The following is a 27,991-nucleotide window of genomic DNA, read 5'->3' as shown; positions in this document are numbered from 1 at the left end:
TGCACAGAGAGAGAGAGAGAGAGAGAGAGAGAGAGAGAGAGAGAGAGAGAAACCTCAATTGAGAAGTCAGCCATGTTCAATCATTCTATCTCTGTCCATGTATCATTATCTTGTAAATCGTCTATTTCACCCTGAACTTTTTTCCTTTGTGTTCGTCAGACTATCTTCATGCGAAACCTCGTAGAGTAAAGCTGGATTCAATAGCTGATCATTTTGAAGCCAAACCTCCAAATCGTTATCTAGTGGCTTGCATATTAGACGGAATCCACACTTTTTCACCATCACTCTTCGATGTTGAAGTTCACGATCTCTAGATACACTAATGCTAAGGTGGAAATGGCTCAAGTCAGTTGGACCAAAATTGTCTACTGCCCACACCTCTTTTGATTCCATATACTCAAGCCACACATGATCCAAATCAAATAACCTGACAATCCTGATACTTTCCCTGCCTTTGCAATTAATGGATGCTATAAGCTCAAATGGGAAAAACGACATTTCTCCTTGAAATACAACACAAAAAACTACTCCTAAGATCTTCTTATACAAGTCCTTTGAAGCCATGAAAGATATATAACCCTCTTTATTGGGGAGCAACCACTTTGGCATCTCTCCTCTAGGTACAAAAACTTTGCATTTTGTTTGGCGATGAAATTTCTGTCATAGGTGTAGACTGTGAGATAGTTTTTTCAAAATTGACACCCAAAAAGAGGAGTTTCAACGAGTTAAGTAGGTAATCCTATAATTTAGCTATAATTAGCAATTGCACTACAAAGACTTTTGTACTTAATTGGTGGAGACATGACATGTATTTTTCAAGATTTTGTAATTGGATGAACAAGTTTTATTGAAAATTTTCATTGGGTGATCCTCATAATTCTACAGTGAACTAGAGTTCTATAAGTAGAGAGAATATCCTTTATCTTGCCTTATAGTCACCTCGCCTTTTGCGATATACAAACATTTGGTGCAGCCAACACATAAAAGACTCTGTATGAGAGAGAGAGAGAGAGAGAGAGAGAGAGAGAGAGAGAGAGAGAGAGAGAGAGAGAGAGTCTAACCTCAAGGTTGAACCAATCATCCACAAAGAACCCATTGCGGGCCAGTTGTTGACATGAATATAACTCAAGATTCTCAACGTCATACATGTTGGAGGGAAGTTTACTTAGAGATTCACAATCAGTTGCCCTTAAAATTCTCAATCTCCCTAGAATTTTGGGGATCTCTTGTAGTTGTTGGCAATTCAAAACCCACAATTTCTCCAAATTATATAGTTGTTCAAATGTAGGAAGGTTAGTAAAATTATTTTCCGATAGACTCAAATTTTGTAGGAAGGGCAAACAGGAATTATCCTCTAGGAACTCCACTCCTGATAGATTGCATCCATTAAGGTTTAATGACTGTAAACTAGGAAACCCCATCTTATGGGGATCCCTCGAATCCTCCTCCTTCTTTGGAAACTTGATTAGTTTTGAGCAGCCATCAAGAGCCAAGTTTTCAAGATTTTGCAACCAATAAATGCTAGATGGAAGGATTACTAGTTTCTTGCAATCATATAAAGACAAATACTTCAAAGAGACAAGATTTTCTATGGATGTAGGAAGTTCCTTAATTGAAGTCTCTCCTAACCAAACCTCTTGTAAGCTTTCGTTTTTATTTGGAATATCAGGGAACCTTTGTAAATTAGAGCACCCAATTAAATTTAACCGCCATAACTTGCCGTGATATGCAACTGATTCATGGTCACGTTCTAAGTTTTTGCACCCGAAGAGATTCAATTCCTCGAGATTCGGAGTACAATTGAGATCTGGTATATTAACCAGCCATTGGCATTCACTGAAGTTAATAAACTTCAATTTTTTGAAGTCCTACAAGAACAATGGATCCAATTTAGATAGACATTTCAGGGGAAAAAACAGTGAGATTAAGATTCAATTCAAAATCGGGCTCTGTTTTCATAAAAATCACTTGATCATAATTCAAGCCACATGTGATCAAAATTCCTTGGTCTTATGGTGTATATAGAGCTCTCTCTCTCTCTCTCCCTTTTTTAAATATGAGTTTTAGTAAGTAATCCTTGTAAATTTTCCAAAAGAGAAATAATAATAAAAAATGATACTCATTATTTCACCACATAGTAGAGTGGTGTGGCCACTTCCACTGTCTATACGTGCAAAAAAAATTCTCGTAATTCAGAGAGAGAGAAGAGAGAGCAACCAGCACGTGAGCCACGGTCAATCCTTTGCCAACTAATTTATCACGTCAATTTAAGCTCAGATAGGTGGCACTTGATTGATTTGGAATCTTATGTAGAGATACGCAACCACCTGCCTATAGATCCTGCAGAAGCAGCAGAAGATCGGGAATCTCTTCTAGTCATAAATTATTAAGAAGTGATGGTTGATTGATCGTTTTATTAGAAAAAAAAATGGCATATTTTGTATGCCTAGATGATCATAAATATAACAAAAAAAATGAAAAATAATAGAGTCCAAGCCATCTTACTTCATTTTTTTAGCTACATATCCGTTGGTGTATTGTAAGATCTCAGTATATCATCATCAATACAACAACAATAATTATTAATTAGACCTTGTGTGCATGCCCTTATAATGGAGTGAATCTCATGTGCGATTTATTAAACCCCTGCGGTGCACATCTATTGAATATATGATGAGTCTTTTTCGCGCCTATTTCATTAATGTTTTAACAACTTTATTCTGAAGATGCCCTTTTAAATGGGTTGTCATTCCATAGTGATTTGGATAATCTCAAGGAACTCTCTAAAATTATCGCTTTTAAAGACGAAAATAATATTAATGGAATAAGATTTGAAAAGTTATATCTGAAATTGTATTTGAACGTGTAATTCTCAAAAGATAAAGGTGGTGAGTGTTTTCCTAGGACAAGTAAAGAATGTCAATTAAACTTTTTATAAATTGAGACAAACCTAATCAACACTTGTGCACGTGCATTATGAATTGAAATGTTACTATTAATAGGAAGGGGATCACGGAAAGGTTGTTACGTGGTAACAAATTTGAAAATGATTGCCTTGGAGCCTTGATGGTTTACATGTTACTTAGTTTTATATTAGTGAATTGGGCGCCTTGATGGTTTTCCAAAAATATCCCCCTGTCAAGTTTATGAGTTACTTTTGGCATTCATTATGGTGAAAAATGGGGACTCAACCTTAGTTTAGTTCTGCTAGCCATCCTCAAATTGATGGACAAGCTGAGGCTTTTTAACTGAATTTTAGGCATTTTATTAATGAGTTTCCCAGGAAAACATGTTAAACAATGCGATTTGTTATTGGTTTAAGCTAAGTTAGCATATAATAATTCGGTGAGTGACACTACTGAAAAATGCACAAAGTTGTTAACAGAAAGCATCTTTTTATGTCCTTTGGCTCTTACACCATTACCCACAAAAAAGGGAAAAAACTGCAAGGTTCAATTGAAAGCATTTAGCGCATACTCACTTCAATGATCAAGCAAATAAGTAAGAAAATCTTTTCATTTCTATGCGCAATTTTGAAAAGAGTCTTGTTAGATTGTTTCTGCTGTATAGAATAAAATCTTAAATAACACTTTAAGAATCTATCATTTCAAAAACATAAAAATTAGATCCTCATTTCACGTATTTTAAAAATTCAAGCAGACTCATTGTTCAGTCTCCAAATTATATCACCAATAAGCTTTTGTCCAATTTTCGGTGCTCAATAGTTACCCATGCTTTAACTTCAGCGTTCTTATGATGTCCAGTACTTGCAATATTTTGAAAATGAGGTTGGAATTATTTTCTTGTATATTTTTGTTCGAAGGAACATCAATATTCACCTAGGAAAATGTTTAATACTCCCCTAAACGGGAATGTTCCACTTGTGTCGGTTCAATTAATTGAACGACATCCGGTATTCAATGCTTTAATCTATTATAAACAATTTGGTAGACGGAGATATTTCTTAAGCACATTAACGAGCATCATCAGGGTTACTAATTGTTGCATTCGAAATTTTCAACGATCAATATATATTCATATTCATATGCATATAAAAGTGGATATATAAAAGACAAGAAACTAAATACTATTCATTTAAATGCGCACCTTAAATTGTTCCCTCACTACTTGGATGTTGCTTCTTGGCAAATCAAGTCCAACTAACTTCTTTTGACCAGAGGAAAATTGTGGACTCCAAGGACATTCGGGCCATTCAAACCATCTTAGTTCATTAGGAAGACAGATGGGACCTTGGAGAGAGATATGCACATTAATCATGATGAGCACCCTCAACCTTCTCATGTTTGTGAAAGCATCAGGATCTATGTCTATCTCTTCTGGCTCAGGTAAATCCAATACAATGGCTTTAACTGCATCTGTTCCCTGTATTTATAGATTTTGTATATCAATTAATATACAAAGTAAGAGAATAAGAGAGTAAAATCAGTGACATCAGGAAATCTTACCATATCTCCCGACAAAACATCATGAACATCGTCACAAAGCCACAACCTACTACGTCTTCGAGGATCATCACGGCATTCTTGTTTAACAATATTCATGCCCATCAACTTAATCAAGTCATGCATCTGTAATTTCCCATACTCTTCGGTAATTAAGGACTTCTCAACAAGAACTTGCACTCCAATAGTTGTGTCAAAGTCGCAAGAGTCAAGAACTTTCCTAATATCCTCTGTATATCGCCCCTTGAAGAAACAGGCAAGAAAGATCTCCTTATGATAGTCCTCTAGTGCATCGTAACTTAACTTGAGAACATCATTGATTGTTTTGTCCGGACTTTTGGCAAGTTTATTTAATGCACTTCTCCACTCATGTTCTCTTCTACCACAAAGGAAAGAGCCCAATACCTCAAGTGCTAATGGAAGTCCATTAGCATACTCCAAAGCACTATCCACTAGATCTCGTCGTATTGCTATTTTGTTGCTTCTCAAAAAAGAATGCTTGTTGAAAAGTTCAAAAGCTTCACAATGCTCTAGATTTTTAACTTCATAGATTTGATCTTTATCTATCCCATGTGAAGTTAGCAAAAGGTTATCTCTAGTAGTGATGATGATCCTACTTCCTTTACCAAACCACTCACAATCTCCAGCTAAAGCATTTAATTGTTTTATGTCATTGACATCGTCGAGAACAAGAAGAACTTTTTTGTGGCAAAGTCTATATTGTATTAAATTTATACCTCCATCAACATTAAACACTGTGAATGTTTTTCCCCATAATATCTTAGACAACAATTTTTCTTGCAAGGAAACTAAATCCTTAGAATCTTTTGAAGCTTCTCGAACATTTGCTAAAAAACAAGAACCCTCAAATTTTCTAAAAATAGCATTGTAAAGGGCTTTCGCATAAGTTGTCTTTCCCATGCCCCCTGGCCCCCATAATCCTATCATGAGAACATCATCAGACTCAAGATTTAACATTGATACCATCTTTTCCACTCGAGGATTTATCCCAACTGGATACTTAGCAACATGTAGGGGTGTGCGGTCTAACTGCCTAGAGATCTCCTTCACAATACTCTGTATAAGCTTCGCTTCATCTCTGACAAAAAACCAGAAAATAACTTAATACATTGATTCAGCGGTTCAAAGACTGACAAAAAACCAGAAAAAGAACTTAACACATCGATGCAGTAGTTCAAAGATATAATCACGTTTCTTAGGGGCAAAAAAAAAAAAAAAAAAAAAAAGCGAACATGTGATTCAGCATATAAATGCAGGGTTACTTGGGACAAACCAGTGCATCAATCAATTATGACTTACCCATCATTCAAGTGCCACCCGGATAAGCTACCGGCATCAAAGAGAGCCTCTTTCCTGAGATAGCTAGTATAAGCACCTAGAGGGGGGTGAATAGGTGTTTAAACAATTTCTCGGGATACGAAAGCGATACTAGGCAGACGATAGAAAGGAAGTTCTCTTTTGATTAACAAAATGAATTACGATCAAAGTAAAGCAAAGAGTAGGGAAGAGAAAATTGAACACAAGGTTTATAGTGGTTCGGCTTATTCCAAACCTACGTCCACTCTTCTGCACTGACAGCCCACCGGCTGGATTTCACTATGAACAAAAGAGATGTTATAGCACAGCTTTCCCTTGATTCCACAGTGTAGATATTCTACCACACTTCCTCAAGGTTTCTCACGAATATAGATTCTCTTTTGCGTACAAGATTTCGCTCAAATGAATTGACTAAAAACAAAGAGCTTCAGACTTTGGAATTCTTCTATCGTGCACACCCTCGAACAACTAGAATGTCTTCCTTATATACTCCTTTATGCCATCATACCCGTTAGCACTTACCAAAGGAATTCCTCCAATCTACCCATTGGATGGAATCAATTAGGAAGATCATTCGAGCTATTAAAGGAACATGCCGATAGCCCATCAATCATGTTTGCCCATACAATCAGGATCTCGGTTTCCATAAGTAGAACCTTCCAAGTATACTTTGCCAATCATCGGATCCTTAATCTTCGAATCAATCATGATCAAATAAAGGATTCCGTTATGTCATGTCCAGCCAAGAGATATTCTCCAGTTGATAAAGTCACATCCTTAATGAAACATCCAGTTCTGGATAGCCTTTCTTCAACGAATTAGAAACTGTCAATAAGAATAGACTTTGAGTCTTGAGTCTGGCTGTCCGGAGGTCTTCAGACTTTAAATAGCAGAGTCTGCAAATCTTCAGACTAGACTGATGGAAACGTTTTGTCAGCTTCAAAACACTTCAAGAAGATTTCTCCAACAATCTCCCCCTTTTTGATGGTGACAAAACTTTCTTCCAGATTTGGATAACTTTGACCTGCAAAACATTACTCAAACAAATATGGATATCTTATAAAGATAAATGGCTTAATGAATGATAACGCTAGAATCTGCAACCACAGAAAATAGGTTAGTCTAGCATGTGATAAAGCCATCCATAAGATATTAATAGTAGTTAATATAAGCAGTCAAGTCCAAATCCAAATTCAGTCCTTATCCAGACACAAAAGTAAAGTCAAACATCAAAACAATCCAAAAGTTGTAAAGGTTCAAAGTTTTCAAATCTCGCATCTCTCCCCCTTTTTGTCAGCATAAAAAAAAGGTTGAGATGAAAATGGAGTAGAGTCAAGAATGCTTGGGAACACGAACAAGCTGGAAATCTCCCATTGACTGAACAATGCCTTCCAGCCTTTTCAAATCTTCCTTCAGTTGTGCAACATCCTCACCCTTAGCATTAGCCTGAATTTGAAGAGAAAGGGCTTGGATCTGATCATTCAAGGAATCTGAAGAAGCTTGACCTGCATTCTGCAAATTCTGAACTTCGCATCCCAAAGCATATATCTGACCTCGCATTTCTAAGAGAACATCCAGAATTCTGCGAAAATCTGCTGAATTATCGGTCTGCGTACTAGCTTCGGCACGATCTGATGGAGTAAAGGCAGACGATGGCAAGTCAGCATAATCACGCAGATTTGGTGATGAAACATCATGTCCTTCCTCGGGAAATTGAGAGGCATAAATGTCCTATGGATCTGCTGAAGAGCGACTAACTCCCTCACTGGTAGCAAGATATGAGGACATTCCTCTTCTCTCTTGGTCTCTCCCTGTTTCCATGCCTTCAGGTGGAGAAGAGTGTTCCTCATGTTCTCCTTCCTCTTGATCTCTTTTCTCTTCTTCTTCTTTTTCAACTCTTTCCTTCTCAGCATCTCTTTCTTCTTCTTCTCTCTCCTTGTTTCTTTCTCCTCTGCTTCTTTCTCTTCTCTTTCTCTAGTCCTCTACTCTGAGTCTTTCTCGGAACGAACGACTTAGATTCTTCAATGTCATTGCAGAAATGGTGATGTTTTCCTCATCATCTTCATCCTCAATGATGAGAGCTCTTCTTTTCTTGGATGGAGCAACCATGGGCTCCTTCCCTTTTCTTTTTGCTGCAGAAGAGATTTGATGAGTTTTGACTGGAGTCTTCTCCTTGAATTTCTCCAACACCTTGCTTAGTTCCTTCAGACGCATTTTAGTCACCATTTTTAGTCCTACCACCATATGATCACACGATCGAGCACAAAGAATTTGTGGAGGCTGAATATTCAAATGTTTGAATAACTTCGTCACAAGACCTGGATAAGGAAATTGACCTCTGTCCTTCACCACTGCTCTATACATGTGGAACATAACAGTGTGAGGAAGAGAAAACTTTTTCCTAGTGATGATGGCATACATCAGCTTTGCCTCTGAACTTGAAACATCAGTCTTGGAAGTTGATTTCGGTCCGAGGCAATTGATCACAATCTTGTGAAGCAGAATGTTAAACGCACTCATTTTCAAGTAGGAAATCTTTTCCTCTGTTCTTCTATCCTTAACAAGTTCCAATATGGCACGAGCAATAGAAACATTGATCGGTTGATATCTCCCTCTCTCAACCCCAATCACATCCGCCAGCATATCCATATCCACTACAAAGTCCTGATCTCGGACACTGAAAGAGAATCTATTCGCATTCAGGAAACTAAGATTCGAATAGAAATAAGCAGTTAATTTAGCATGGGCTTCTGTGGTGTCAGAACAGAACTACTTAAGTTGAAGAAAACTGAACTTTTCTCTCAAATTGACATTTACAGCATCAAGGAAATCAAAATCCACACTCCTAGGATTTATCACCCCACGTTTCAACAATTTTGAGTATAGAGCCTTTTGTTCCTTTGATCTAAACAACTCTGTCCTTTTTCCTCGAATTTTCGCCGCAACACCCATTCTTGGTTGAAATTGGCTGTACAATTTGTCATCATCATTCCCATCTATCGGATTAAATCCCCCAACATGCGGATCACTTGGGATATTTGCAAGGGTTTCTTCTGCCAACCCTTTAGGAGCAATTCCCAAACACTCCATTTTTCGCAAAAAGATGTACTCATTCCCATATCCTTTGTCCTTAAGAAACTCATCGATGTAGTTCAATGGAGTACCAGTCCTCTTTAAAGCACAGTAAAGCTTATAAATAAAAGAGGGCCTTTGAATTCTTACAGGATCTGCGTCTTCAACAATTTCTTCCTCTTGTTGATGACCAACACCCTGTGAACTAGTTGGTGGAGAATGACGCTGCTGAGAATGTTGTGGGCTCTGCTGCTGATTTGGAGACTCTTCTTCCTCGGTGAGATCGAAGTGAGTAGGCCCCTCACTCATTCGACGTGGTCCCCTGCTTGCGATCCTCGAAGACTTTCTTGAAGATGACATCTTCCTCAGTCTTTGAAAGATTCCTTGCTTGACTTTCCCAAGAAAGATGACAACTTTTTCAAAGATTAAACAAGAGAAGAAAACATGAATGGAAGATAGGTGCTTTCTTAGGGTTTTTGGAGAGTAAAGCGAAGAAGAAACAACAGTGTATAAACAGTTAAAAAGAGGCATACGGAACGTCATAAAAGAAAGTAAAAAGATGCCTTTTCAAAAAATAACTGCCTTTTCAAAAATAGTCATTTCAAAATAACTCCTTTTTCGAAAAGGAAACGTTGCAATAATCACATCAATTAAAGATAGCAATTGAGATAACAATAATCAAACACGGTTGATGATCGTACCTTTTCAAGATGAGATTCGAGAGAGAGAATAACTTACAGCCAAAGTCTTGTATACTTACAGTCAAAGTCTTGTTTGTCTGAGTCTGAGAATCTCTAGACTTTAACTTCTTCAAACCTCAAAATATTGAGTCTGGAACGGATGATTTCAAATTGATTTTTCTCCAAAGGCTTTGTAAATATATCCGCTAGTTGGTTCTTTGAGTCAACAAACTGAATCGAAATTTCTCCATTTTGAACATGATCTCTAATGAAGTGATGTCAAATCTCTATATGCTTTGCTCTTGAGTGAAGAATTGGATTTTTGGTAAGATTGATTGCACTGGTGTTGTCACAGTTAATCTCCGTGCATGAATCTTCAATTCCAAAGTCTCTTAGCTGTTGTTTTATCCACAGAATTTGTGAACAACAACTTCCGAGAGCTACATACTCTGCTTCTTTTGTAGAGAGAGCTATTGTACTTTGCTTCCTTGAAAACCAAGACACTGTCCTACCTCCAAGTAGTTGACAAAATGCCAGTGCTCTTTCTATCAACTCTGCATCGGGCTAGGTCTGCGTCTGAGTATCCAAGAAGAGTAAAGTCTCCCTTTTAGAATACCAAAGCCGATGCTTGAAGTTGAAGCAATGTATTTGATAATACGCTTTGCAACACTTAAATGAGATTCTTTAGGGTCTGCTTGAAATTTGGCACAAATGCAAATACTAAACAAAATGTTAGGTCTAGAAGCAGTAAGATAAAGAAGTGAGCTAATGATGCTCTTGTATAACTTCTGATCGACTTTCTTTCCTCCTTTATCTTTGTTTATCTTCAAGGAACTTGACATTGGTATATCAGTCTTTTTGCAATTGTCCATTAGCATATTTTTTCTTGATGAATAAAACTTTTTGACAAGATCCTTTGCATACTTTTCTTGATGAATAAAAGTTCCTTCCTTCAGTTGTTTTACTTGAAGCCCAAGAAAGAAGGTTAACTCACCCATCATGCTCATTTCAAATTCATCTTGCATAGTCTTAGAGAATTTCTTGCACAAACTTTCATTAGAGGATCCAAAAATAATATCATCAACATATATTTGAACAAGCAGAAAACTTTTTCTTTCTCTTTTAATAAACAGAGTAGTGTCTACTTTACCTTTGATAAAGCCATTTTGAATTAAAAACTTACTCAGCCTGTCGTACCAAGCTCGAGGTGCTTGCTTTAAACCATACAATGCCTTTTTCGGTCGAATACTAAGTCGGCTTCCTTGGGTCTTCAAACCCAGGTGGTTGTTCCACATAGACTTCCTCATGGATAAATCCATTCAGAAAGCACTTTTGATGTCCATTTGGAATAACCTGAAATTCTTATAACAAGCAAAAGCAAGTAATAAACGAATTGCTTCTAACCTTGCTCTTTGGTGCATAAGTCTCGTCATAGTCTATCCATTCTTCTTGTGTATATCCCTTGGCCACGAGTCTTGCTTTGTTTCTTACTACTTTTCCTTTCTCGTTCATCTTGTTCCTGAAAACCCATTTAGCTCCAATAATAGATTTACCTTTTGGTTTAGGAGTCAACTCCCAGACATCATTTATACTGAATTGTCTGAGTTCTTCTTGCATAGCTTCGATCCAGCTTTCATCAGATAAAGCTTCTTCTATGTTTTTAGGTTCTATTTCAGAAATAAGAGCCACTACACTAGACTCTTCGCGCCTTTTGGATCTTGTGCGAATTCCATCATTAATGTCGCCAATAATGAGATCTTTGGGATGATTGGACTTATGCTTCCAGTTGCTAGTTAATTTGTCAGGTTGATTATCACTTCCTTCACTTGAATCTTCAACAGTCATTTGTTGCTGGTCCTTCAAAGTCTAAGCTGCTTCCTGAGATTTAGACTTTGTAGAGTCTGGAGTAGGTTCAGATACTTCAAGATGAGTCTGAATAGATTCATTTTGCATAGAATCCTGGAATTTGACATTCATTGATTCCTCCACAGATTGACTCTTCTTGTTAAAAACTCTGTAGGCTTTGCTTGAGGTAGAATATCCAAGGAATATGCCTTCATCTGACTTTTCTTCAAACTTGCCAACTCGATCATTTGCATTTTTCAATATAAAACATTTGCATCCGAACACATGAAAATATGAAACAATAGGCTTCTTTTCTTTGAATAATTCATAGGGGGTTTTTTCTAGAGTAGGCCTTAGAAAAACTCTACTAATAATATAACATGCCATTGAAACTGCTTCAGCCCAAAATCGTGAAGAGATGTTGCTTTCAATTAAAAGAGTTCTAGCCATTTCTTGAAGCGATCTATTCTTTCTTTCCACAACTCCATTTTGCTCCAGAGTATATGGAGAGGAGAACAAATGCTGAAAACCAGATTCATCACAAAATTTTGTAAAATCTTGATTTTCAAATTCACCTCCATGGTCTGTTCTTATACTTGAAATAACATACCATTTTTTTCATTTTGAACCTTTTTAGCAAATTTTTCAAAGTAAGAGAAAGTTTTAGACTTACTTGCCAAGAAATACACCCAAGTAAATCGTGAGTAGTCATTCACAATTACTAGGCAATATTTCTTACCTCCAATGCTCTGTGTTCTGGTTGGTCCAAAAAGATCCATATGCAGAAGCTGCAGTACATGGTTAGTGGAAACTTGATTTATTGGTTTAAAGGAATTTCTTACTTGTTTTCCCAATATGCATGGTGTACATAGATCAGACTTTTATTATGATAAATTGGGTAGACCACAAACAAGCTTCTTTACTGAGATTTTGGCTATCTGCTTCATATTAATGTACCCAAGCTTTCTGTGCCATAAGCTTGCTTCGTCTTGGATTGAGATTAAACATTGCGATTCATCTGGTTTCACATCCAAGAGGTAGATATTTCCATGTCTTCGACCTATGAATGACTGAGTAGAGTCTTTACTAGTTCCTGAACATATTCCCTCTTGAAAGTAGATTTTGAAACCGGTATCACACAGTTGACTAACACTGAACAGATTGTAGTTGAGTCCTTCAACTAAAGAAACATTGCTTATTGTGAGGTTTCCAATATTTACAGTTTCAAATCCCACTATTCTTCCTTTGCTATTTCCTCCAAATGAGACTTTTCCACCATTCACTTGAACAAGTTTTATGAAGCAATTTGAATCTCATGTCATATGTCTTGAGCATCCACTATCCAGATACCATTTTACATTTTTCTTGATAGTGACCTGTATTTAAAAAAGAAACTCAAACTTTCTTTGGTACCCATATTTTCTTGGGTCCATTGGTGTTAGTATGATATGCAGTTTTTGCCCATACTTTCTTAACAAGTTTCCAAACCATAGGACATTCTTTTTCAAAATGATATGCACTATTGCACTTTGAACATCTAAGAGCATTGCGACCTACTGGTTTTACAAAGATCCTTTTAAAATGATTTTTGTAAGCATCTCTTGTGGGTCTTTGCTTAATTCTTTCTTTCACTTTTGGAAAATCAATTAAATGAATGGTTTCAGCAGTCATTCCCAAACCAGATTTGTTGAAATAAGGTCTTTGAACAAAAAGAATTTTTTCCAGTTTCTCATATCCTATAGAAAATCTTTTAGAAATGTTTGAGATATCATTTTTCAAGAATGCATTTTCTTTTGAAAGATTATCTTCACTTTCTCTAAGAGAAGAAACATTCATGTCTAAACATTTCACATTTTCTTTTAAAAGATTTTCCTGTTGTTTTAGAGCAGAATTTTCTCTTTTGAGTTCGGAAATCTTTTTAAGAGAAGTCTTAAGACTAAAACACAACTTATCAATGTATTTAGAAACTTTAATAAGGATTTTGAAGTTACTCACCTCAAATTCACTGTCTGAATCTGATTCTGTCTCGGAGTTTGAATATGAATCCGATTGTGCCATTAGACATATATTGGCATAATCATCATCACTTTCTTCACACTCTGTATCACTCTAGGTTTCTACTTTAAGAGCCTTTTAATACTTTTCAGCTTTTCCTTTCTTCCTCAGAATAGGACAGTTGGGTCTGATGTATCCCTTTTTTTCTTACATTCAAAGCAGACTACATCTTTGTTTGATTCATCATCCTCAACAGACTTAGTCATTTGCTTTTGAAAACTTTGTTTCTTTGGATTGAATCTTCTTCCTTTTCTGTCAGCTTTCTGAATTTTCTTATCATGAGAGCAAGCTCCTCATCATCCATATCGTCTTCGAGAATCGTAACATCAAATTATCATTGGATTTTAATGCAATGGATTTCTTACCTTTAGGGTCTTCGTCTTCATTGATTCGTTCCACTTCATAAGACTCGAAGAGTCCCAACCAACTCATCAACAGATAGTGGCATGATCCTTTGGGTCTCTCCGATTGGGGTCTTTATGTGATTCCAATCCTTGGAGAGTCCACACAGAGCTTGTTTACCTTCATGGGATCGAAATTGGTTGACCTTCATTTTCAAGACCATTAACGATTTCTGTAAAATGACTAAACATGTCAGTTATAGATTCTCTCGATTTCATTTTGAAGGTTTCGTATTGACCGAGGAGAATGTTGATTCTAGTCTCTTTCACTCGATCGATTCCTTCATAGGTAATATGTAATCTATTCCAGACTTCTTTAGCTATAACAGAAGAAGATATTCTGTTATATTCAGTAGGAGATAAAGCATAATATAAAGAATAAATTGATTTTGCATCAAGAGCTTGTCTCTTGATTATCTCTTCCTAAGTCATCTCACGAGACTCAACAGTATCTTTTCCTCTCTCTGAGACAAGTGCAGCTTTAGGAATGATTCCTTTTTCTACAACGTCCCATTCCAGAGGATCCTTTGATCTTAGGAACGCCTTCATCTTGTTTTTCCATATGTTGTAATCTTTTCTATCAAAGTAAGGCGGTCTGGTATTACTTTGCCCTTCTACTAGCCCTGGAGCCAACATACTAGCCATGGATCTTTAACTCTGAAGTAAAACACTTCAAACAAAGTGAGTACACAAGCTCTGATACCAATTGAGATAGCTAGTATAAGCACCTAGAGGGGGGTGAATAAGTGTTTAAATAATTTCTCGGGATACGAAAGCGATACTAGGCAGACGATAGAAAGGAAGTTCTCTTTTGATTAACAAAATGAATTACGATCAAAGTAAAGCAAAGAGTAGGGAAGAGAAAATTGAACACAAGGTTTATAGTGGTTCGGCTTATTCCAAACCTACATCCACTCTTCCGCACTGACAGCCCACCAGCTGGATTTCACTATGAACAAAAGAGATGTTATAGCATAGCTTTCCCTTGATTCCATAGTGTAGATATTCTACCACACTTCCTCAAGGTTTCTCACGAATATGGACTCTCTTTTGCGTACAAGATTTCACTCAAATGAATTGACTAAAAACAAAGAGCTTCAGACTTTGGAATTCTTCTATCATGCACACCCTCGAACAACTAGAACGTCTTCCTTATATACTCCTTTATGCCATCATACCCATTGGCACTTACCAAAGGAATTCCTCCAATCTACCCGTTGGACGGAATCAATTAGGAAGATCATTCGAGCTATTAAAAGAACATGTCGATAGCCCATCAATCCTGTTCGTCCATACAATCAAGATCTCGGTTTCCATAAGTAGAACCTTCCAATTATACTTTGCCAATCACCGGATCCTTAATCTTCGAATCAATCATGATCAAATAAAGGATTATGTTATGTCATATCCAGCCAAGAGATCTTCTCCAGTTGATAAAGTCACATCCTTAATGAAACATCCAGTTCTGGATAGCCTTTCTTCAACGGATTAGAAACCGTCAATGAGAATAGACTTTGAGTCTTGGGTCTGGCTGTTCGGAGGTCTTCAGACTTTAAATAGCAGAGTTTGCAAATCTTCAGACTAGACTGATGGAAACGTTTTGTCAGCTTCAAAACACTTCAAGAAGATTTCTCCAACATTTCCATATTCTCACTTTCTCTGATTCCTTCCTAAACTTAGACTCATGCTTAACCATAACTCTCCCATAACTCTCTCTCCCCCCTCTCACTTCTCTAGGTTCCACTTTGTAAAACACCGGCAACACAATCAGGTCTTTTTGTATCTTGCACTCTATGATTTTTGCCACCTCTTCCAAACACCATGGCGAGGAAGCGTAGTCCTCAGAGAAAATAATGATTGCGACTTGCGATTCCTCAATTGCCTTCATAAGCGCTGGCGATATTTCCTCTCCTTTCCTTAGTTCCTCACTGTCAAGTTAAGTGAATAAACCATTTTGATCTAAAGCCATGTAGAGATGACTGAGGAAGTTATTACGAACATCGGTGCCTCTGAAACTCAAGAAAACATCGTAATTCCTCTTAGGTTTCGAAGAAGAAGAAGAAGCACTAGCCATTAGAATTTGGTTAAACGAGGCAGGTGCTGGTGGGTTTGCTTGGAATGTTGGAAAATGAAAGTTGCTGAAGGATGAACTGAGATCTTCGAAGGTAAGCTACTTCATTGGCTCTCCAACAATATATTTGGTTGTGGCTCCCAGGAAATCGCATTTGCAGCCAATGAGATTTTGTTCTCCATGGAATCTGCTCAATATATTTTTTTATACCCATAGGCATGACTTTCTTTTCTGGAGAGTATTAAACAGCTTTGTGGGTAAAGCAGATGAGAGGGATGTGGGAGAAAATTGGAGAGAAGGAGGCGGTGCCTGGTGGGGTCAACAAGCTCAGCTCGGGATTCTATGCAGGGGAGCCGAGGTACATCGGCATCGGGAACAAATAGCGTGATTTTGTTGCATACTACTATTTTGGTAGCAAAAATTCGCATGATTTTTTGCCATGCCTTCCATGATTCGCTTACTTGAGATAAATCAGTGTGCAATGGGAATGAAGAAATCCAAATTTAGACTGTCAGCCTATTGGGTAACTCGAGAGCATAGCTTTGACATGTAAATCAATTGTAATTATTCCACACAAGATGTATAAGCAAGTATGTAGATACTTGTGCTGATTTGAGGAAAAGGTTTCAATCTGAGTATTTCTTCAGCAATAATTAGTGCATCCCATTTTCTATACATTAAATATTCTACGTACAAATTGAATAAGGATTACCTTTTCCTTTCATAGCTTGGTTGTAAAAATAGATCAAGCTTTTTGCTCGGTTGAAAGTAATGCAGTTAACTCTAATATGTAAAATCAAAGAAATGAGACATTTTCTAGAGGGACACCTTTAAATGATTAATTATTATGCCAACAGCTTATTTTCTATTTCTTTGAGCGAATGATCTCCCCCTCAAAGTAGGACTCTCTTCATTGGATGCTTTTTTCAAATTCATTTGCTTGGTGATGCCATTCCTATCATATCAAGGTGCAAGTCATTTTCAAAGAATTGGAAACTCCAGACAGGATTTCATAAGAAAGAATCCATCTAGGTGTGAAAGAATACGTTACATTCATATCATTTAGTCTAAAAGAGGTTTCCCACATTTGAATTATAATGAAGAATGGCATTTCAAAAGTGTAAAGCATCTACTAACATTAGATGTGGTAGCCATTACATCTAGAGTTTATCTTACTTTGTTACTTTATAAATCGACATATGAACATCACCAATGTTAATTGAGCGTCCTAATTACATTAATTATCATGAATTTCATGTGATTTGATGATATCTCCTCTTCTTCTTCTTTTTTCCTGTCTTTTTGCATAGTGAAAAGCCCAAGGAATATTAACTCATCACTTTCGACTGTCGTGCTAGCTTCACTTTACGCTATTTAGATCAGGAAAGAACAATGATCAAGCGGATTGTGATGGGCAGGTGGCCCCACCACCTTATTCCTTTCGCTTGCTCATATCTAGAGCGAATCCCAGACTTGAGTCCAGTGGGTCATTTCAATTGTATTTTTCATCACTATTATTTTAAGTTTGTTTTTGTCTTTTTCCTTGCGCGCGCGTGCTTTTGTTTCAGACGTCCGTCAAATCATTTTGTTTTTGTCATATTAACCAAAAAATGAAATCCTGACTCGCGTTCAAGAAGTTTTTTTTTTTTGGTCAAACGCGTTCAAGAAGTTGATCACTCAAATCTATATGGGCCTACATGTTTTTACTTCTGTTCTTTTTCTAACAATTTTTTAATAAAAAAAACGCGTTTGGTAAACTTGTTCCGGAAATAAAAAATGAACAGAAACACGTTTGGTAAATTTTATTCTTTTTTTGTTTCTTTTAATTTTTTAATATTTTTTAATATTTTTCTTTTTTTTCCTTTCTTTTTATTTTTCTTCTTTTGGCTGGTCGCGGCCTCCGGCGACGGGCCGACGGGGCCGGTAGCCTCACCCAGCCACGGCGAGGCTCGCCGGCCCCCAGCGAGCCGAGCCTCGCCGTGGTTGGGCGAGCTTGGCCTCACCTTGGCTGGGCGAGCTCGGGCTCGCCCGCATCCGGCGAGGCCGAGCGTCGCCGGCCCCGGCGAGGCGAGGCGGGCGAGGTGTCGCCGGGGCCGGCAACGCTCCCGTGAGGTCCCGGCCCTCGACGGCGTCACCGGCCCTCGACGGCCAATCGCTGGCCATGGCCGAGGCCGGCGACCGGCGAAAGAAAAAAAGAAGAAAAAGAAGAAAAAAAGAAGAAGAAAAGAAGAAGAGAGAGAAGAAGAAACGTTTCTTCAAAATTGTTTTGGAACAAGAAGTAAGTTTTTTTGTTCTTTTTTGTGTTCCGGGACAAAAGAACAAAAAAACAAAAAAGTGTTCCAGAAAAACAACCAGATGTCGTTGGCGAGCATCATGACGAGGTCAATCTTAATCAGGGCGTGAAGGAAACTGATCAAGAATCCAACACCTACTTGCACCTCATTGGCTTCACATGATTCTTGATTACCTTTCTGCACACTTTTGTTTAATTTGGTCTTGACATCTCCGAAGTGCAAAATTGCTTTTCTTCAATCATTGATTTATTTTCTTTAATGTAAAATCATGTGCTTACGAGATAAATCCATCATATGTTACTCACATTGACATTAAAAACCTCTCAAGTTGCTTTGAAGATCTACCTTAAAGTAATGATTATGTATTAACCTATTTTTACTTGAATCGGTCACACATGATGATCTCAATTCATACAGGATGAAATTGAACATTATAATTGTGACATCCCTAGGTTAACTTACTCAAGATATTTTTCGCTTTGACCTATCCCATACTAAGCCTCCAGGAGAGAGGTTGTCCATACTAGTAATGCTCTAGTATGGGCTCGCTTAACTTTAGAGTTCCAAAACGAAACTTTTAATGTGCCTTCGTGAGTTAATTATAGTTTTCATATATATTAGAATCACTCTCTCTCTATTCGATACACAATTCTGCTCATGCCTACTCCCTTCGCTATCCTGGAAGCCCGTTAAGAGCCGCTTCTTGTCCAAGTCCCTTGACATATGCGACCATTCCTTTCTCTCATCAGATCAAGGCATTCCAAAAGCCACTAGCTTCCACCTGGTTTGACTCCCAACCACACACCTAAAGTGGTCTTGCTCTAATACTATATTATGACGTCACTTGATTAACTCATTGGAGGTATTGTCCACTTTGACCTGCCTCATGCCGAGCCTCATGTTTTTGTCCTTTAGCGAACATGCAAGTTTATTCCCAAGATGTCACCCATCCTAGTAGTGCCCTAGCTTGGGCTTGCTTAATTTTGAAGTTTCAAAGCAAAACTTAATGTTACGTCAAAAGGAGGCTCCGTGAGTTAATTCCAGTTTTCGTATATATATTTTAAAATCATTTCCCCCTATTCGATGCACAGTCCAATTTAATTCCATTTTATCTAGACCCTCTGGCTTCAATAATCACACCCTGCCCTCGTCAAACTAAGTCATTAAAGTAATACGTGCTTAGACTTTATGACATTATACTTCACTTGCATTAACTATGTTCATATCATATAATATTTTATGCTTAGTCAAAATCCAAAGTGAATATTTCATCATTTTCAAGGAAAAAAAGAAGAAGAAGGAACAAGTGAAAAACACAGGAAGGCAATTCACTGAAGAGCTCAAACGTAAAAACAAGTTCGTGTTTACTACACCCTGAGTTAATGATAGTTGTTTATAGCTCTTTCTTTTTCAATGTGCTTGGAGACGTAGTTCTTTGCTCTTATTGTCAGCTCATGAGTGTAGACCTTCACCTGAGTAACATATTTCTAGTATTGTGACTTGGCTCTCAATTCTATTTTTAAGGCTTTTTCATAGCGCAGGGTTTTATTCGAGAAACTCAGTTTGTCGGTGGTGGTACGTTGGAAAGTTTGAATTGCTATTTGTCCTTAGTCGCAACATTTTTTTTTTCTGGAACATAACTTATTCGATAAAATACAACATAGCATGTGGTTCGTATCATATTTTTCTCATGCCTCATGTGATGTGGTTCTTATGATTACTTCAACAATTATTACCTGTTGAGTCACAATATTTGGTGGATCGTCACGATGATCCTATATAGTGATGTGAATATTTATGTTTTCATGTGTGCTCTAGCTTTGATTGCATTGATCCAAGTGCATTCACATGCGAGATTTGAAAATTTTATTCTCTCTTTTATTTCACATGTGATCTAACTTTGGCTACATTTGTCTTAATGAATTTGCACGCCAGATATGAAAATTTTCTTCTCTTTTATTTTATTACTATTTTTTGAGAAAATGAAATATTTAGAGGGGCTAATTATGTAACTATAACAAACTTATAAGGTTATGAATGTGTTATTACAAGTCTATCTTAACTATCTTTCACAACAACTATATCTATATTGCAACTGATAGATAGGTATAAAAAGTAAGAGGGCCACATCGACCAAAAGTTCAAGTGCTTCATTACATTTTGAAGTTTTAAGGGACAAGGACCCCTGGAGTGCCAAAAGTTGGCACAAAGGGACACTTAAGTCTTAAAGTTACGAAAGGTACACTTAAGTGCCAAAATCGGAACAAATGGATCGGCAGTGCCAATCCGCCAAAATCCGGCCAAAATGCCGACGTGGCATTTTTCCGCGAACCAAGCCAAAAACGACGCCGTTTGCATGCCGATATGGCCAAATAATGCAAAACGGCGTCGTTTTGACTCATGAGATAAAAAATAATAAATTAATTAAATAAATTAAATTTAAAATTAGATTTAGTTAAAATATTAAAAAATGATAATTTTAAAATTAGATTTAATCAAAATATTTATAAAATAATAATTTTAAAATTAAATTTAGTTAAAATACTTAAAAATTAAAAATTTTAAAATTAAAAATTTTAAAAATAATTCAAAAATAATTAATTTAAAATTATATTTAGTTAAAATATTGAAAAAATAATAATTTTAAAATTAAATTTAGTTAAAATATTAAAAAATAATAATTTTAAAATGAAAAATTTTAAAAATTTAAAAAAATTAAAATTAGATTTAGTTAAAAATTTTAAAAAATAATTTAAAATTTAATTTAGTTAAAATATTAAAAATTAAAAATTTTAAAATAAAATTTTTTAAAAATAAAAAATAATAATTTTAAATTAGATTTAGTTAAAATATTAAAAAATAATAATTTTAAATTAAATTTAGCAAAATATTCAAAAATTATAATTTTAAAATTAAAAAATTTAAAAAAATTAATAAAATTAATAAAATTAATAAAAAAGGGGGGCCGGTGGTTGAGGGAGCCTTAGCCATCGCCCCCTTTTTTAATTTTTTTAATTTTAAAATTATTATTTTTTAATATTTTAGCTAAATTTAATTTTAAAATTATTTTTTAAAAATATTTTAACTAAAAATAATTTTAAAATTATTTTTTTATTTTTAAAAATTTTATTTTTTAAAAATTTTATTTTTTAAAAATTTTATCTAAATTTGATTTTAATTTTTTTTAATTTTTAACTAAATCTCATTCGAAAATTATTTTTTTAATTATTTAAATTTTTTAATTTTAAAATTATTATTTTTTAATATTTAACTAAATTTAATTTTAAAATTATTATTTTTTAAAATTTTTAACTAAATCTAATTTTAAATTAATTATTATTTGAATTATTTTTATATTTTTTAAATTTTAAATGTATTATTTTTTAATATTTTAACTAAATTTAATTTTAAATTTATTATTTTTTAAATATTTTAACTAAATCTAATTTTAAAATTTTTATTTTTTAATATTTTAACTAAATCTAATTTTAAATTTAATTTATTTAATTTATTATTATTTTTTTACCACGTCGCCCAAAACGACGCCGTTTTTGCATTATTTGCCATGTGAGCGTGCAAAACGGCGTCGTTTTGGGTTCATTTCGCCGGAAATTCGTCGGAAAAATGCCATGTCAGCCTTTTGGCCGGATTTTGGCCGGAGTGGCACTTAAGTGATCCGTTTTTTTTCAAATGTGGCACTTAAGTGTACCTTTCGTAACTTTTGGCACTTAAGTGTCCCTTTGTGCCAACTTTTGGCACTTGAAGCGTTCTTATCCCGAAGTTTTAATGTCAAGTCAATAACAAATGTTCATCTCATAACACTGACTCTATTTTCTTTGCCCAATCAATTGCCTTTATTAGCTACAATGTCTAATTAATCCAAGTGATACCATCGAGGATGGCATTAGTCAATGAGATTGTCTTTCAATTAAGGAAAAAAATGAAAAGCAAAATGTGCTATGCATTATCCGAATGAGGACTATACGAACATAACTTATTGCAAAAGAAGCCTTCTATGATCAAGATATCCCAAGCAAAAATTGGAATGTCAATCTTATGCAAAGCCTGTTTGGTTCGGTTTTGGAAAAATGTCATTGGGAGAATGCAAATACTTTTGAGGTAAAGGGGTTTTCCGAAATGTTACACCGTTTGGGAAATATAGCATTGAAATGTAAGCATAAACACCGTTTGACAAAACTAACATTTGTAATGGGCTTTTGCTTTTATTATTATTATTTTTTAAATTTGAAATCAACTCGGGATCTAGCCGCCCGAGGTCACAACGCAACGGTGGCTAAATCTGGCCGCCCGAGGTCACAGAGGCCAAATTTGGCCGTCTAGCGCCGGATCCGGCCTCTGCGACCGTCAAATCTAGTGGCTTGAGGTAATGCGGACCCGGGCGGCACGGAACCAAGCGATGTCGCCCGGCGCACGCGGACCCTAGGCGACGCCGCCTGAGGTCCGCAAGACCTCAGGCAACATCGCCTGAGTTCCGCGAGACCCAAGCAACACCGCCTAGGTTGCGAGTCGCGCCACCCCCAGGCGGTGGTCACCGGGGACGCGCGACTCTCAGGCGGCGGTGGTGGCTGCCGGAGAAGCCCGATAGGTGGGGGAAGAAGAAGATGAAGGGGAAGATAAGATGAATAGTGACGCGGTTGCATCTCCAAAATGCCCAATGCCCAAAGCACCTCCTCCTCAGCATTTAGCTTTTAGCATTCCGAATGTCCATATTTGGCAAATGAGCTTTCAAAAATATTTGTCAAACACAAAAAAATTCCCCCCCAAAGCCTCTTGGGAAAGTGCAACTAAACCGGCTGTAGTCATTGGGGAAGATTATAGCCAACTCGGGTTTAGTACATATCTCTACAAAGTCATGAAGAAAGGAGCAGAGAAAAATGCTTCGTAAGTTTTTTATGTAAAATTTATCTATATCACAAGCATATATATTTTTTCATCACGATCTTTTACGGTAGGCTACCATAAAAAAAAGTTGGAGCAAATTGCATTGAAAGCACATGGATGATAAGTGATGGTCATCGTGCCTTTGCTGAGGACGGCTGCTTTTTAATTTGAATGAAAAAGAAAGATTCGAGAGAGAGAGAGAGAGAGAGAGAGAGAGCATTATCGCATCCCCTTTTATAATCCGTGAAACGCGGACTTTCTAGTGTGACGTTCACTTTGATCTTTCCTCATCATGACCTGTCCACTTCTTTGCGACTTTTAAGGTTTTCTTTTTTGACTTTTACTCTGCTTTGCATCTTACTTTACCCGATTCCACGGATTAGCTTTTGGTAGAAAAACTGTTGCCTGGAGGTCCTTTCCCTTTCCATCCCCATATACTCTCTTGCTTTTTCGGCGAACCAAACAACATTAATATACGCTATCAATCATTTACATTCAAGGCTTATCTAAAAATCAAATGACACCATATATAAATTCACAGAATCAATACATAGAATACTTTTCCTTACGAATTTAATTAGACTGCAAATGCTCATATGCTAATCTTTTGTCTTGGCTACGAGCCTCCATGAGATCTAATTCATTTATTGTATGGTGTTTGTGCACCGAGTTAGATTATCATGTACTAAAAGGGTTCGTCCTCAATTGATACCCAAAAAAGTAAAGGTAAATCGAGCATGAAAGCCATGGCCTTTTGTTCTTGTATCCAGTATTGTGTAAACAGAATTGTGGGCTGCAGGGACAAAACAAAAGGAGACTCTTGTCAAAAAGCAACATCGTACATTTTTCAGAGAGATTTAAGTGGGCCAGAAAGCTAAATGAAAAGCAAAACGACTTACATGAAGATACCTTAAAACTAAAGTTGGACATCATCTCAATCACGTTTCTGAAATAAGTCCAAGTGATTTTAGGACCTCTAAAATGTTCGTAAGCCAATTTGAAATGGATAAAGGGAAAGATTTTCAAGGAACTCAACTTCGGCTAAATTGCATCCCTTGAATCTAGCAAGGAAAAATTTGGAAGTCCCATATTCACATACAAATCAGTTGAGTCCTCCCCATACTTTGGAATAAATTTTAGCAACCTTCAAGTCTCAGCCTACTCAGCTTCTCCAACCTAGAAATGCTAGACGAAAGGGTTACCAGCTTCTTGCACTTATTTAAAGAGACGAGGTTTTCTATAAATGTAGTCCCTTCGAATTGAAGTTCTTGCATTCCCTCCAACAAACAATAAGTTGTGCAGAAAGACAACAAAACCAACTTCAATAAACATTCTAAAGGGCTAATGTTCAATGTGTTGAGTCTACTGTCTACAATTGATCATACCATTCTTTGTTGACCATGTGAGGCACCCATCAACGTTGCCCAAAATCACGGTTGATCATCACCCTCTCTTCCATCTATTTCCATGTGAAATCCAAAATTAAACTTATTGACTTTTTTTCTGCAAATCACGGATTGTTTTTCTATTGATGTGTTTGTGAAATTTTAATACGATTTGAGATTTGTGTGTATCAGAGAGAGAGAGAGAGAGAGAGAGAGAGAGAGAGAGAGAGAGATGTATGACTGTATACCGGTGAAGGAAGCAATCTATCATGAAAGAGAAAGACAAGGCAGAGAGAGAGTGACGAATAAAGGGCACCACAATGTTTTCCAAACAAGTGCACATCACATGACATGGTTTGCGACGCTATTATTGACAAAAGAGGCTGTTAGGAATGTTGTAGCAGTTGTGGTCAGGAATCTGAAGTTACCAATGAAAGATCATCCCTACCATGGCAGGTCACAATAGTCGAGGGAGAGAAATGAAGTAAACGTCTTCAACCTTGTTTAATTCAACAATTATTACAAATAAAGATCGTGACAAAGTGTGGTATGATGCAATTTTAATGGATGTATTTCATATGTTACTTAGACAATTATGGCAATATCATTGTCGAAACTATTCATGATATTGGTGGTTGAAGCCAAATATTTTTAGGGGCTTTTTTTTGTCTTTTCTATTAATTTTGCTTTGAGATTAAAAGCTACACATTTATATCAACGATACTTAGACGCTATTTGTCAAGACGCTGAAAAAGAAAATAGAGAGGAAAGAAAAAGAGAGAAGAAAAAGTACGATTTTTTTATATTTATGAGGATCCTTAATCTCTTTGTGTTTAGAATCTTGAGAAAAGATCATCATTGTATTTCAACTTTTTTACTTAGAAAGAATAAGTGTACCCGTATCCATCATGTGCTAGGAAATTCGCATGTCCATTCTAGGAAAAAAAAATGCTCACAAACAATCCACCCAAGTATAATATAATAATAAGGAACAAAATCAAAAGAACACACCATAAAATCCTACAAGGAGACACGTTGCATGAGCGCTAGTGGTACATGAAGATGTCGCGACCTAACTTCTTGTGGGAGAGACTATTAGGTTTGGAGATATTGTCAACTTTGAACTGACGGCCTTCAATTAATTCAGGTTCTTCCAAGCCCATCTCTCACATGACATTGGGCATTCAAGTTTTTAATTAATTAAGCCAATGTAAATTTTAACTAAGGAGTCGCCACTAGTATTTTCAATCAGGTAGAAACCAAGTAAGATACGGGATGATATCTTACTATTTACGCAATCGGAGATTTTAGACTCGAGGATTTGATTACGCTAACCTTAAAACTAACACACTTTCGATACCTAGCTTGATCATGCTAACTAATGTTATAGCAATTTATCCAAAAGAAATCTAAAGTTCGTCCTAACCATTCTAGAGCAGGGAAATAACATCTAACATATTGAAAATGTAACCAAATATAATCATAAAGAAAACACGTAAGCATCCTAATATTGTCTCTAAAAAGAAAAAAATACAATTCAAAACAAAAAACCCTATTGTAAAGCCCTAGAGGATTATGCAATTTTAGATCTTTAATCTTAAGGATTTTCCAATTTTCTGAATTTTTATGATTTTCTAGAATTTTACGTATTTTTTTATGATTTTTCTGAATTTTTTATTAATCAATATAACTTTTTATTTTTTATTAATATTTTTAAAAATTTAAAAGAAATTCGGACCGGGTCAAGAGACCTGACCCAACTAAACCGACCCGAACCTTATCGGATCGGGTTGGACTAAAAATGTTAACCCTAAAAGCCCACTCGCAATTTAATAAATCATCCCAGGAGCACTTCTCTTGTTCTTAATTTTTTGGCCCGAGCTCTAAAAAGAACCTAGCCCACAACAAACCAGCCCAAAACCCTTCTCTTCGTATGGACGACCGGCCCACAACTAAAAAGCTCGAAGCCCATTTTACTTTCTATTTCCCCTATTGTTGGCTTTTTTATTTTTTTTTTTTTTTTATCTCTTTTCTTTGTTTCTTTTATTTCTTTTCTCTCTTTTGTCCTTTCTGTTTTTTTTTTTTTTTTGGTCTTTTTCTTCATCATCTTCAACCTCCTGCACTTCCTCGCCGAAGCTTTCTCCTGCAACCTATCTTCATTCGATCGTCTCCTTCCCAAATCACCAACTTCAAGATAATATCAACTTTCACATGTTTTGCTGCCGACATACATACCGCCGCCAAGCCATCTCCTCCCGCTGATCATCCATTCTGACCGACGACCACCAACTTCGGCTCGCTATTTCGGCGACCACCGAACACCAAAATGAACATCACCCGGAACTCAAATTTTTAATATCAGCACACTCAGCAAATAAACAAGTACAAGCATGTTAAAATAGAGAGAAACGCTGACTCAATTAGCCTTGAACCATGGACGGGGGGGATTGCCGGCAAGGGGCTCTAGTGAAGGGGCGCACGCAAGGCCAACACAGAAAAATACGAAGAAATCAAGTAGGGCTCGACGAACACAGAAACAAATGAGATCGGTTTCGAGTTTAAACATGAGAATTTTTCCGGTCTTCTTTCTAGCATTTTAACAAACGCATGGTGCGCATTTTAGAAAACAAGCTCCATATTGACATTCATGGATTATAACTGAGTCTGAAATCTCGACACACAAAAACATGAACCCACATCATAGATTATAACTCAGTCCTATTACTATATCAAAGTCCTATGATCTCCAAAAAGGAATAAATTCAGATCTTGTGCTCAACCCAAACGGGGCCGAAAATGAGGTGTTCGAAAATATGAGCGAACTCCCACCAGATTCAGGGTAGAGTTTTCAAGGTGTCGTATGGTTGCCGGCAAAGCTTCGACGGATGACAAGACGAGAAGGAAGACCACCGCTCAACCGTGGACAGAGGCGATGGTCGGCGGTCGACCATTTTTCTCATTTCAGCCAAGCCCCCTAATAATCACCCCTCACAACAACACCGCTCCTCTCTCGCTTTTAAGCTTCGGTGCGCATGCCTCCTGCCGTGCCAGCTGCCGCCGCCGGCCTGGCCCCGACCAACTCCCGGTTGACGGTCTGCCCTCCGTCCTGTTCCCTCTGCCCCGACATACCATCCTTTCTTTTCCTCCCTCCTCATGGATGCTGGTTCGTGCAGACAAAGGGGAAGAAGTGATCTTGGGCTGGGCTTCTTTTTAGGCTTTTATGGACTAAAAGGAAAAGGTGAAGATGGGAAGGGGGGAAACGAGCTTAGAGGGCCGAAGGTTGCTAAGTGGGCCGGACACGCCTGGCCAACTACTTCATCATTCCTTTTTTTTTTTTTTTTTTTCAAATTTTATATTTTTGCAAAATAAATGGATATCCAAAACATCAACAAAATTTCGGTGTCAACAGAAGAAAACGAAGAAGCACTTGAATTTCTAAGACAATTGAGCAACTCCTGGAAGAATTTAGAATTTTTGAACCTGAT

The 27,991-nt window shown here is 36.7% G+C and overlaps 1 protein-coding gene across 1 annotated transcript; it reads right to left on the bottom strand.

Moving 5' to 3' along the window:
- Positions 1-37: 37 nt before the first annotated feature.
- Positions 38-27,633, bottom strand: LOC104429147 (disease resistance protein RUN1). The gene is made up of 6 exons (XM_039299793.1): positions 27,543-27,633; positions 5,784-5,859; positions 4,467-5,562; positions 4,108-4,383; positions 1,062-1,868; positions 38-657 (listed from the first exon to the last, which is right to left on the bottom strand). The coding sequence occupies exons 1-6, from the start codon at positions 27,631-27,633 to the stop codon at positions 127-129; spliced, it is 2,877 nt and encodes a 958-aa protein (XP_039155727.1). The 3' UTR covers positions 38-126.
- Positions 27,634-27,991: the final 358 nt, after the last annotated feature.

The sequence above is a fragment of the Eucalyptus grandis genome, chromosome 8 (genome assembly GCF_016545825.1).
Source record: "Eucalyptus grandis isolate ANBG69807.140 chromosome 8, ASM1654582v1, whole genome shotgun sequence".
NCBI classification, from domain to species: domain Eukaryota; kingdom Viridiplantae; phylum Streptophyta; class Magnoliopsida; order Myrtales; family Myrtaceae; genus Eucalyptus; species Eucalyptus grandis.
The sequence above is the reverse complement of the archived record's forward strand: the minus strand, read 5'-3'. Positions and strand labels throughout refer to the sequence as shown.